At 40.5% G+C, this 13,956-nt stretch overlaps 1 protein-coding gene across 5 annotated transcripts in view; it reads right to left on the reverse strand.

Moving 5' to 3' along the window:
• AspRS-m (aspartyl-tRNA synthetase, mitochondrial) overlaps positions 1-13,956 on the reverse strand; it is a 120,700-nt gene that overhangs the window by 90,697 nt on the left and 16,047 nt on the right. For 4 of the 5 annotated variants that reach the window (XM_070088096.1, XM_070088094.1, XM_070088097.1 and 1 more), the window contains exons 2-4: positions 11,074-11,243; positions 3,764-3,862; positions 2,283-2,381 (exon numbers count right to left, since the gene is read on the reverse strand). In XM_070088096.1, coding sequence (XP_069944197.1) covers positions 2,283-2,381; positions 3,764-3,862; positions 11,074-11,243 — 368 coding nt within the window. The remainder of the gene's footprint in view (positions 1-2,282; positions 2,382-3,763; positions 3,863-11,073; positions 11,244-13,956) is intronic. The other variant, XM_070088098.1, reaches the window with a different exon arrangement.

A 13,956-nucleotide genomic window follows, 5' to 3' on the forward strand; every position in this document is an offset into this window, starting at 1 on the left:
CACTGCCTCACCCTCCCTCACTCCCACCCACCCACTGCCTCACCCTCCCTCACTCCCACCCACCCACTGCCTCACCCGCCCTCACTCCCATCCACCCACTGCCTCACCCTCCCTCACTCCCACCCACCCACTGCCTCACCCTCCCTCACTCCCACCCACCCACTGCCTCACCCTCCCTCACTCCCACCCACCCACTGCCTCACCCTCTCTCACTCTCACCCACCCACTGCCTCACCTTCCCTCACTCCCACCCACCCACTGCTTCACCCTCCCTCACTCCCACCCACCCACTGCCTCACCCTCCCTCACTCCCACCCACCCACTGCCTCACCCTCCCTCACTCCCACCCACCCACTGCCTCACCCTCCCTCACTCCCACTCACCCACTGCCTCACCCTCCCTCACTCCCACCCACCCACTGCCTCACCCTCCCTCACTCCCACCCACCCACTGCCTCACCCTCCCTCACTCCCACCCACCCACTGCCTCACCTTCCCTCACTCCCTCCCACCCACTGCCTCACCCTCCCTCACTCCCACCCACCCACCACTTCAGCCTCTCGCACTCCCACCCACCACTTCACCCTCCCTCGCACTCCCCTCGAACACACCCTCCACTATCACTCCATTTAAGACCTTTTCACTCACCCAGGTGTGCCATCCATTGTGTGCATATCACATACTGTATCTTAAATTTTTCATCACAACTCAAAGCTAAACCCCCTTATGAGGGTACATCGCAACTCAGTGCTGTCGCAACTCAAGGGATCAATGAACGTGTGCTGCTTCCACAAGCAGCACAAGTAACTGAATGAACACAGTACCGAGCACAAAATATAGATTAATAAACCTTCTTTCTTTCTTTCAACACACCGACCGTATCCCACCGAGGCGGGGTGGCCCAAAAGGAAAAACGAAAGTTTCTCCTTTTACATTTAGTAATATATACTGGAGAAGGGGTTACTAGCCCTTTGCTCCCGGCATTTTAGTTGCCTCTTACAACACGCATGGCTTACGGAGGAAGAATTCTGTTCCACTTCCCCATGGAGATAAGAGGAAATAAACAAGAACTAGAAAGAAAATAGAAGAAAACCCAGAGGGGTGTGTATATATATGCTTGTACATGTATGTGTAGTGTGACCTAAATGTAAGTAGAAGTAGCAAGACATACCTGAAATCTTGCATGTTTATGAGACAGACAAAAGACACCAGCAATCCTACCATCATGTAAAACAATTACAGGCTTTCGTTTTACACTCACCTGGCAGGACAGTAGTACCTCCCTGGACGGTTGCTGTCTACCAACCTACTACCTAGGATTATTAAACCTGTATGAATAAATAAGAAGAATGTCTTGAAATAAGAAATCTTGCATCACTTGCTTTGTTTAGTTATTCTTGGTTAGAACTCTATGTACAAGCTCTCCTCACTTAGTGACATACTCATTTACCGACCGTTCAGACTTACGACCAGCTCTCCAACCAGTATGCAAACCTAGGTAATGTATATTAGAGCTAATTTCCTCTATTCTGTTTATTATGGTACACAGTGGAACCTTGAGTCTCGTCCGCCCTGAGTATCGTATCCGATACCTAAGCAAGGAATCTTTCAAGACACTGTACACAGTGTATGTCAGGCCCATACTGGAGTATGCAGCACCAGTTTAGAAACCACACCAGGTCAAGCATGTCGAGAAAATAGAGAAGGTGCAAAGGTTTGCGACAAGGTTAGTTCCAGAGCTAAGGAGAATGTCTTATGAAGAAAAGTTAAGGAAAATAGGCTTGACAACACTGGAGGATACAAGGGTTAGGGGAGACATGATAACGACATACAAAATACAGCATGGAATAGACAAGGTGGACAGAGACAGGATGTTCCAGAGAGGGGACACAGAAAGAAGGGGTCACACTTTGAAGTTGAAGACTCAGACGAGTCTTCAGCCATAGAGTAGTCAGGAAGTGGAACAGTCTGGCGAGTGATGTAGTGGAGGCAGGAACCATACACAGCTTTAAGACGAGGTATGATAAAGCTCATGGAGCAGGGAGAGAGAGAACCTAGTAGCATTCGGTGAAGAGGCAGGGCCAAGAGCCGAGTCTCAACCCCTGCAACAACAATTAGGTGAGTACAATTAGATGAGTACACACACATACTCACCCACACACATGCTTGAGGCCTGGAGCTATGAGTCAACCCCTGCAACCACAATTAAGCAAGTACACACACACAATATATTGTAATAAGTTTAAAGAATCCATGAAACTACTTGAAAATAAGCTTATATACCTTGTTAAAGTCCCGTATAAGAAATGGAAGGTCTTGGCGAGCCTTACTAAGGACTTGGTAGTTGGATGCGAGTACTTCAATCTCTCCTGTGGGCATCATCTAACAAAAAACAGAAATTATAAAACTAATTAATGCATATATAATTGGTGGAGAGCAGCCATGTGATAATTTTTTCAAATGACTACCAAACAGTGAAAAGGAAAACAAATAACAAAATAATGAAAATTAATATTCTTCAGGAGAGAAAACTCTTCTTTTTTCAACAAACCGGCCATATCCCACTGAGACAAAGTGACTCAAAAAAAAAAAAAGTTTCTCTTTTTAACTTTAGTAATGTATACAGGACAAGGGATTACTAGCCTCTTGCTCCCAGCATTTTAGTCGCCTCTTACGACATGCATGGCTTACGGAGGAAGAATTCTGTTCCACTTCCCCTAGGAGATAAGAGGAAATAAACAGGAACAAGAACTAGCAAGAAAATATAAGAAAACCCAGAAGGGTGTGTATATATATGCTTGTACATGTATGTGTAGTGTGACCTAAGTGTAAGTAGAAGTAGCAAGACATACCTGAAATCTTGCATGTTTATGAGACAGAAAAAAGACACCAGCAATCCTACCATCATGTAAAACAATTACAGGTTTCTGTTGTACACTCAAGGAGAGAAAGATATAAGCCTTAAATTTCAACCTATTCCAGAATTAACTGTTATTTGTGAAAAATGTTTTAGAGATAACTGATAAAACCAAGGAGCAAACAGCTCTATGTGTTGAGAATGTAGTACGATGCATAACACAGATGCAGGCTATGTTTGAAATAACTGTTTAATATAGATGATGGAACAGAGGGAAATTTCATGCCCAGGATGGCAAATGAGATCTACAGGAGGGCCCTGCTTATAAAGCAGGTTATGTTCTGTGCTACTGCTGTAAAGTGAATATCGCTGTAAAATGAAACAGCCTTTTTTCACTTTCAAATGCATGTAAAAGCCTGATATGTTTACACTATCATATATTAAGAAAGCAACAGAGCTAGGCCTAAAAAATGCACATACAGTAAAATCATTCCTTACCTTAAAATATTTATTGTGCTAAGTCTGAATAAATGAAGAGTGGGTATAATTGAAAATTGCTCTATTGGCAAAAATGTCATAAAGCAAAGCACTGTAAAGCAGGACCTGCCTGTATTAGAAAAACTGAAGAACCTGAAAAATGTATGAACAGTGCACTCCAAGGGAAAGTGGAACAAAATTCTTCCTCTGTAAGCCATGTGTGTTGTAAGAGGCAACTAAAATGCCTGGAGCAAGGGACTAGTAACCCCTTATCCTCTATATAGTACTAAATGTAAAAAGAGAAGCGTTCGTTTTTCTTTTTACATCACCCTGTCTCGGTGGGATATGGCTGTTTGCTGAAAGAAGAAAGAAAAAGTGGTAATATTACTGCATGTGTATAGCTGTCACTGTATTGTAATGAAAAACTTACTCTGTTTAACTGACTATCAGGTCTGTGACAAACAATCCCCATCACCTCCACATATGACTCGAACGTAGTGCTGCTGAGTAGTTTGACGAGACTGGTGTCCTAGAAGATAACATGTTTCATCAGTACTGCACACTGCATCATTTCTCATGTTTGATAATGAAAGCACCCTGCAGCATAAATTTTCTTGTTTATCAAAGGTTATATGCAGTAAAACAGCATCATTCTGTACAGGTTAGGTAAATGTCAATTAAACTTTTTTTTTTTTCAACAAACTGGCCATCTCCCACAGAGGTAGGGCGGCTCAAAAAAAAAAAAATATATATATATATACCACTTTCACTGTCATTCACTATCACTGTCTTGTCAGAGGGGTGCCAATACTACATTTCAAAACTGCAAATATCCCCACCCGTCCTTCAGAGTGCGGCACTATATTTCTCACCTCCAGGACTAAAGTCTGGCTAACAGGGTTCCTTGAATCCTTTCATAAATGTTGCCTTCCTTACACTCCAAAAGCATGTCAATTTGCCTCTATTCACTCTTATATAATAAACTCAAACATGCTTGTGGGATGTCCAAGCCCCTTGCACACAAAACCCCCTTTACCACTTCCCTCTAACCTTTCCTAGGACGACCCTTACCCAGTCTTCCCTTCACTCCAGATTTATACACCCTTTAAGTCACCCTATTTTGTTCCATCTTCTCTAAATGTCCAAACCACCTTAACAACCCCTCCTCAGCCATACGGATAATACTTTTAGTAACCCCACACCTCCTCCTAATCTCCAAGCTATGAATTCTCTGCATAATATTTATGCCACACATTGCCCTCAGATACATCATCTCCACTGTCTCCAGCCTCCTCCTTGCTGCAACATTCATAACCCATGCTTCACATAGATATAAGAGCATTGGTATCACTATACTCTCATACATTCCCCTTTTTGCTTCCAATGATAAAGTTCTTTGTGTCTACAGATTCCTCAATACACCACTTATCTTGTTCCCTGCATCAATTCTATGGTTCACTTTGTCTCACAGACCCATCTGCTGACAAATCCACTCCCAAATATCTGAACACATTCACTTCCTCCATTTTTTTTTTTATTAACACACTGGCCTATTCCCACCAAGGCAGGGTGGCCCGAAAGAAAAACTTTCACCATCATTCACTCCATCACTGTCTTGCCAGAAGGGTGCTTTACACTACAGTTTTTAAACTGCAACATTAACACCCCTCCTTCAGAGTGCAGGCACTGTACTTCCCATCTCCAGGACTCAAGTCCGGCCTGCCGGTTTCCCTGAATCCCTTCATAAATGTTACTTTGCTCACACTCCAACAGCACATCAAGTATTAAAAACCATTTGTCTCCATTCACTCCTATCAAACACGCTCACGCATGCCTGCTGGAAGTCCAAGCCCCTCGCACACAAAACCTCCTTTACCCCCTCCCTCCAACCTTTCCAAGGCCGACCCCTACCCGCCTTCCTTCCACTACAGACTGATACACTCTTGAAGTCATTCTGTTTCGCTCCATTCTCTCTACATGTCTGAACCAACTCAACAACCCTTCCTCAGCCCTCTGGACAACAGTTTTGGTAATCCCGCACCTCCTCCTAACTTCCAAACTACGAATTCTCTGCATTATATTCACACCACACATTACCCTCAGACATGACATCTCTACTGCCTCCAGCCTTCTCCTCGCTGCAACATTCATCACCCATGCTTCACACCCATATAAGAGCGTTGGTAAAACTATACTCTCATACATTCCCCTCTTTGCCTCCAAGGACAAAGTTCTTTGTCTCCACAGACTCACCCTTTTCCCCTCATCAGTACTATGATTCACCTCATCTTTCATAGACCCATCCGCTAACACGTCCACTCCCAAATATCTGAATACATTCACCTCCTCCATACTCTCTCCCTCCAATCTGATATCCAATCTTTAATCACCTAATCTTTTTGTTATCCTCATAACCTTACTCTTTCCTGTATTCACTTTTAATTTTCTTCTTTTGCATACCCTACCAAATTCATCCACCAACCTCTGCAACTTCTCTTCAGAATCTCCCAAGAGCACAGTGTCATCAGCAAAGAGCAACTGTGACAACTCCCACTTTATGTATGATTCTTTATCTTTTAACTCCATGCCTCTTGCCAAGACCCTCGCATTTACTTCTCTTACAACCCCATCTATAAATATATTAAACAATCACAGTGACATCACACATCCTTGTCTAAGGCCTACTTTTACTGGGAAATAATCTCCCTCTTTCCTACATACTCTAACTTGAGCCTCACTATCCTCGTAAAAACTCTTCACTGCTTTCAGTAACCTATCTCCTACACCATACACCTGCAACATCTGCCATATTGCCCCCCTATCCACCCTGTCATACGCCTTTTCCAAATCCATAAATGCCACAAAAACCTCTTTAGCCTTATCTAAATACTGTTCACTTATATGTTTCACTGTAAACACCTGGTCCACACACCCCTACCTTTCCTAAAGCCTCCTTGTTCATCTGCTATCCTGCTCTCTGTCTTACTCTTAATTCTTTCAATAATAACTCTACTATACACTTTACCAGGTATACTCAACAGACTTTTTTTTTTTTTATTATCACACTGGCCGATTCCCACCAAGGCAGGGTGGCCCGAAAAAGAAAAACTTTCACCATCATTCACTCCATCACTGTCTTGCCAGAAGGGTGCTTTACACTACAGTTTTTAAACTGCAACATTAACACCCCTCCTTCAGAGTGCAGGCACTGTACTTCCCATCTCCAGGACTCAAGTCCGGCCTGCCGGTTTCCCTGAATCCCTTCATAAATGTTACTTTGCTCACACTCCAACAGCACGTCAAGTATTAAAAACCATTTGTCTCCATTCACTCCTATCAAACACGCTCACGCATGCCTGCTGGAAGTCCAAGCCCCTCGCACACAAAACCTCCTTTACCCCCTCCCTCCAACCCTTCCTAGGCCGACCCCTACCCCGCCTTCCTTCCACTACAGACTGATACACTCTTGAAGTCATTCTGTTTCGCTCCATTCTCTCTACATGTCCGAACCACCTCAACAACCCTTCCTCAGCCCTCTGGACAACAGTTTTGGTAATCCCGCACCTCCTCCTAACTTCCAAACTACGAATTCTCTGCATTATATTCACACCACACATTGCCCTCAGACATGACATCTCCACTGCCTCCAGCCTTCTCCTCGCTGCAACATTCATCACCCACGCTTCACACCCATATAAGAGCGTTGGTAAAACTATACACTCATACATTCCCCTCTTTGCCTCCAAGGACAAAGTTCTTTGTCTCCACAGACTCCTAAGTGCACCACTCACTCTTTTTCCCTCATCAATTCTATGATTCACCTCATCTTTCATAGACCCATCCGCTGACACGTCCACTCCCAAATATCTGAATACGTTCACCTCCTCCATACTCTCTCCCTCCAATCTGATATTCAATCTTTCATCACCTAATCTTTTTGTTATCCTCATAACCTTACTCTTTCCTGTATTCACCTTTAATTTTCTTCTTTTGCACACCCTACCAAATTCATCCACCAATCTCTGCAGCTTCTCTTCAGAATCTCCCAAGAGCACAGTGTCATCAGCAAAGAGCAGCTGTGACAACTCCCACTTTGTGTGTGATTCTTTATCTTTTAACTCCACGCCTCTTGCCAAGACCCTCGCATTTACTTCTCTTACAACCCCATCTATAAATATATTAAACAACCACGGTGACATCACACATCCTTGTCTAAGGCCTACTTTTACTGGGAAAAAATTTCCCTCTTTCCTACATACTCTAACTTGAGCCTCACTATCCTCGTAAAAACTCTTCACTGCTTTCAGTAACCTACCTCCTACACCATACACTTGCAACATCTGCCACATTGCCCCCCTATCCACCCTGTCATACGCCTTTTCCAAATCCATAAATGCCACAAAGACCTCTTTAGCCTTATCTAAATACTGTTCACTTATATGTTTCACTGTAAACACCTGGTCCACACACCCCCTACCTTTCCTAAAGCCTCCTTGTTCATCTGCTATCCTATTCTCCGTCTTACTCTTAATTCTTTCAATTATAACTCTACCATACACTTTACCAGGTACACTCAACAGACTTATCCCCCTATAATTTTTGCACTCTCTTTTATCCCCTTTGCCTTTATACAAAGGAACTATGCATGCTCTCTGCCAATCCCTAGGTACCTTACCCTCTTCCATACATTTATTAAATAATTGCACCAACCACTCCAAAACTATATCCCCACCTGCTTTTAACATTTCTATCTTTATCCCATCAATCCCGGCTGCCTTACCCCCTTTCATTTTACCTACTGCCTCACGAACTTCCCCCACACTCACAACTGGCTCTTCCTCACTCCTACAAGATGTTATTCCTCCTTGCCCTATACACGAAATCACAGCTTCCCTATCTTCATCAACATTTAACAATTCCTCAAAATATTCCTTCCATCTTCCCAATACCTCTAACTCTCCATTTAATAACTCTCCTCTCCTATTTTTAACTGACAAATCCATTTGTTCTCTAGGCTTTCTTAACTTGTTAATCTCACTCCAAAACTTTTTCTTATTTTCAACAAAATTTGTTGATAACATCTCACCCACTCTCTCATTTGCTCTCTTTTTACATTGCTTCACCACTCTCTTAACCTCTCTCTTTTTCTCCATATACTCTTCCCTCCTTGCATCACTTCTACTTTGTAAAAACTTCTCATATGCTAACTTTTTCTCCCTTACTACTCTCTTTACATCATCATTCCACCAATCGCTCCTCTTCCCTCCTGCACCCACTTTCCTGTAACCACAAACTTCTGCTGAACACTCTAACACTACATTTTTAAACCAACCCCATACCTCTTCGACCCCATTGCCTATGCTCTCATTAGCCCATCTATCCTCCAATAGCTGTTTATATCTTACCCTAACTGCCTCCTCTTTTAGTTTATAAACCTTCACCTCTCTCTTCCCTGATGCTTCTATTCTCCTTGTATCCCATCTACCTTTTACTCTCAGTGTAGCTACAACTAGAAAGTGATCTGATATATCTGTGGCCCCTCTATAAACATGTACATCCTGAAGTCTACTCAACAGTCTTTTATCTACCAATACATAATCCAACAAACTACTGTCATTTCGCCCTACATCATATCGTGTATACTTATTTATCCTCTTTTTCTTAAAATATGTATTACCTATAACTAAACCCCTTTCTATACAAAGTTCAATCAAAGGGCTCCCATTATCATTTACACCTGGCACCCCAAACTTACCTACCACACCCTCTCTAAAAGTTTCTCCTACTTTAGCATTCAGGTCCCCTACCACAATTACTCTCTCACTTGGTTCAAAGGCTCCTATACATTCACTTAACATCTCCCAAAATCTCTCTCTCTCCTCTGCATTCCTCTCTTCTCCAGGTGCATACACGCTTATTATGACCCACTTCTCGCATCCAACCTTTACTTTAATCCACATAATTCTTGAATTTACACATTCATATTCTCTTTTCTCCTTCCATAACTGATCATTTAACATTACTGCTACCCCTTCCTTTGCTCTAACTCTCTCAGATACTCCAGATTTAATCCCATTTATTTCCCCCCACTGAAACTCTCCTACCCCCTTCAGCTTTGTTACGCTTAGAGCCAGGACATCCAACTTCTTTTCATTCATAACATCAGCAATCATCTGTTTCTTGTCATCCGCACTACATCCACGCACATTTAAGCATCCCAGTTTTATAAAGTTTTTCTTCTTCTCTTTTTTAGTAAATGTATACAGGAGAAGGGGTTACTAGCCCATTGCTCCCGGCATTTTAGTCGCCTCATACGACACGCATGGCTTACGGAGGAAAGATTCTTTTCCACTTCCCCATGGACAATAGAAGAAATAAAAAAGAACAAGAGCTATTTAGAAAAAGGAGAAAAACCTAGATGTATGTATATATATATATATGCCTTTATACAGAGGAACTATGCATGCCAATCTCTAGGTACCTTACCCTCTTCCATACATTTATTAAATAATTGCACCAACCACTCCAAAACTATATCCCCACCTGCTTTTAACATTTCTATCTTTATCCCATCAATCCCAGCTGCCTTACACCCTTTCATTTTACCTACTGCCTCACGAACTTCCCCCACACTCATAACTGGCTCTTCATCACTCCTACAAGATGTTATTCCTCCTTGCCCTATACACGAAATCACAGCTTCCCTATCTTCATCAACATTTAACAATTCCTCAAAATATTCCCTCCATCTTCCCAATACCTCTAACTCTCCATTTAATAACTCTCCTCTCCTATTTTTAACTGACAAATCCATTTGTTCTCTAGGCTTCCTTAACTTGATAATCTCACTCCAAAACTTTTTCTTATTTTCAACAAAATTTGTTGATAACATCTCACCCACTCTCTCATTTGCTCTCTTTTTACCTTGCTTCAACACTCTCTTAACCTCTCTCATTTTCTCCATATACTCTTCCCTCCTTGCATCACTTCTACTTTGTAACAACTTCTTATATGCTAACTTTTTCTCCCTTACTACTCTCTTTACATCATCATTCCACCAATCGCTCCTCTTCCCTCCCACACCCACTTTCCTGTAACCACAAACTTCTGCTGAACACTCTAACACTACATTTTTAAACCTACCCCATACCTCTTCGACCCCATTGCCTATGCTCTCATTAGCCCATCTATACTCCAATAGCTGTTTATATCTTACCCTAACTGCCTCCTCTTTTAGTTTATAAACCTTCACCTCTCTCCATAATCCTTCACCTTCCTCCATACTCCCTCAAATCTGATGTCCAGTCTTTCATTACCTAATTTTTTTTTTGTTACCTTCATCACCTTGCTCTTTTCAATGTTCATTTTTAATGTCCTTCCTTTACATACCCTCCCGAATTCGTCCAACAACCTTAGCAACTTTTCTTCAGAATCTCCCTAAAGCACTGTGTCATCAGCAAAAAGCAACTGTGATGACTCCCACTTTGTGTTAGATTCTTTATCTTGAAATCCCACACAATTCCCTAAAACCCCTGCATTCACTTCTCTTACAACCCCATCTAAAAATATATTAAACAACCAAGGTGACATCACACATCCCTGTCTAAGGCCTACTTTTACGGGAAAATAATCTCCCTCTCTCTGACATACCTTACCCTGAACCTATCTAAAAACTCTTAATTACTTTCAATAACCTACCACCTATTCTACACACCTGCAACATCTGCCAAAAGGACAAACCTCATCATTAATAAGCACTTGTGTTTTCCCAAAAGCATCACGAAGAACAGCAAACTTTCCCATCCGCTGATACTGCAGGAAGCCACGGAGCTTAACTTTCTGTCCAACATGGTGTGCTCGAAGTTCACCACAGGTGTGGCTTTTTAAGGATGACCCAACAGTATGACACACTACAAAGGCAATAAATTTCCATTAATAATATACAGAAGTAGTCTCTGATTTTTATTTGACCATTTTTCCAAACCATATATTAAAATGAAAGCTGATTAAAACATACATAAGAAATCAGTGTTCAAACCTTAAAATCTTGACATTTTGACCTGAACCATAACTTCTAGAAAATCAATGGTAAATTAGAAGAATGATCCAATTAAAGTATGTTTTAAGGTCAAAGGTAGCACCATGATAACAAAAAGTAACAGATTAAATTAACCTAACTCCACCTAACCAAACTGCAATGAAGCCTCAAACAGAACTAGAATACACCCATAGCCACCTGCTAAAACTTTATGGTATGATATCACATGTGAGCAACTATGAACCTTCTACTGTTCTCCACCCACAGCTGGGCTAATAACACCAGCTATTAGATAAGTGTTACACTGTAAATATCTTTTGAGTAACTGATGTCTATTCAGTTTAATTTTGTTCTATAAGAATTTTTACGTATTAAATCCTACAAAAATTAAATAAATGTGTATGAGCCATGAACTTTTCTAATAAGCTACAGGAAATTTGATAAAACTGAAAATCATTCTAAATGTGAGCCACTGTTTATGTACTCAAGAGCTGGATTAAGATTTTGTAGGCCCCTGGGCTACAGGTACTGTGAGGCACACCAATTCAAGGCTCTGCTTATAAATCACCTCATCTCCCAAAATTAACCACACAAACAGTATACAGTGGAACCCCTACTTACGAGTTTAATCTGTTCCATGACCTTGTTTGTATCCCAATTTGCTCGAACGATGAATCAATTTTCCTCATTTAAATTAACTGAAATACAATCCATTCGAGCTCTCAGGAGGCATGACAAAATACTTCAATATTTTGCTAATATCAACTCTATGGCTTATTTATCTATCACAATTCATCTAATATGACATAATAAACAATATAAATAACACAGAAACCTGATATATACAGTGGACCCTCTACTTGCGAGCACATTCACGTGCGAGTTTTTCCAAATATGAGCAGTCGATGGGTTGATTTTTTGCTTCCATATGCGAGCAAAATTTCCATAAGTGAGCAGACCTCAAGGGAGGTTCCTTGACGCTGGTGAAGGGCTCTTGCTCTTAATCCAGGGAATTTTATCTCATTTGTTTGTTGGACTATCTTATTGAAACTTGGGCAATGTATGATAGAAAGATGCTTCTTAACGTACACCAAAAATGAAAGAAATCGGAGCATAAATAATGGAGTTCACTTCTCAGCAATTAGCCACCCCTTAGCGGTATTATCGTGTGGTTTTTACGGTTGCATTCTTGTTTTTTTTGGTCTCATTTGATAGAATGGAAGATATATTACAGAAATAGATATGATTTTGATTGCTTTCACAACAAAAAGTACAGTGTACCTTGAAATTGAGCTCAACAAGAGAGAAATGCTTGTTTGCTTGACTATGTTCAAGAGTAAACAAATGACGCCACTGTCCATTCCAATATGCAGTCGTGAATGGGTTGACATTATTTATACAATTATTGCAATAAGGCATAACAGTAAAGCTTATTTTTTTGTGTGAATAAAAATTACAAATTATTTATACTGTAATAATAATAGCAATAATAATAATAATAATAATAATAATAATAATAATAATAATAATAATAATAATAATAATAACAATAATAATAATGTATAATAATAATACGTATAATAATAATAGTATAATACAATAATAATAATAATAATATGTATAATAATAATACATATATATAATAATAATGTACTACATAATAATTATAATGAAAGACGGCTTCAAAAGGCCATCACTAGATGGTAGTGTTTACCACAACAAAGAGGGAGCAGTTGTGGCCGCCTCCATTTTGTCCTGTCTCTAGACAAACTCTCGTTGGCTGCCACTGCCACAGCCATATGGTTTTTATGGTTGTATTCTCGTTTTTTTGGTCTGATTTGATAGAATGGAAGATATATTACAGAAATAGATATGATTTTGATTGCTTTCACGATGAAAAGTACCTTGAAATTGAGCTCAACAAGAGAGAAATGCTCGTTTGCTTGACTAAGTTCAAGAATAAACAAATGACGTCACTGTCCATTCCAATATGCAGTCGTGAATGGGTTGACATTATTTATACAATTACGTATTGGAATAAGGCATAACAGTAAATCTTATACTTTTTGTGTGAATAAAAATTACAAATTATTTATATTGTAATAATACAGTGGACCCCCGCATAACGATATTAATCCATTCATGATAGCTTATTGTTATGCGAAATTATCGTTATGCGACTGAATTTTCCCCATAAGAAATAATGGAAATCAAATTAATCCGTGCAAGACACCCAAAAGTATGAAAAAAAAAATTTTACCACATGAAACATACATTTTCCTACACACAAAGAGAAGGATACTTGCACAATAGTAGAGTAGTACATGCACAGTATATATTGTGCATGTACTACTCTACTAAATGAAGAATAAATGACACTTACCTTTATTGAAGATGCAGCAATGACTGATGAGACACTGTGTCCTGGGAGTGTCTTTTCCTCCTGAGTACTGTAGGTCCTGTTTGGCATTTTCTTCCAGAACAGGCCTTATCACACTGTGTATGCCACTACGATTCTTAAATCTCTCAAACCAACCTTTGCTAGTTCCAGGCATTTTTCCCTGTTCACCTGGGTGTTAGTCAAC

The sequence above is a fragment of the Cherax quadricarinatus genome, chromosome 23, assembly GCF_038502225.1.
Source record: "Cherax quadricarinatus isolate ZL_2023a chromosome 23, ASM3850222v1, whole genome shotgun sequence".
NCBI classification, from domain to species: domain Eukaryota; kingdom Metazoa; phylum Arthropoda; class Malacostraca; order Decapoda; family Parastacidae; genus Cherax; species Cherax quadricarinatus.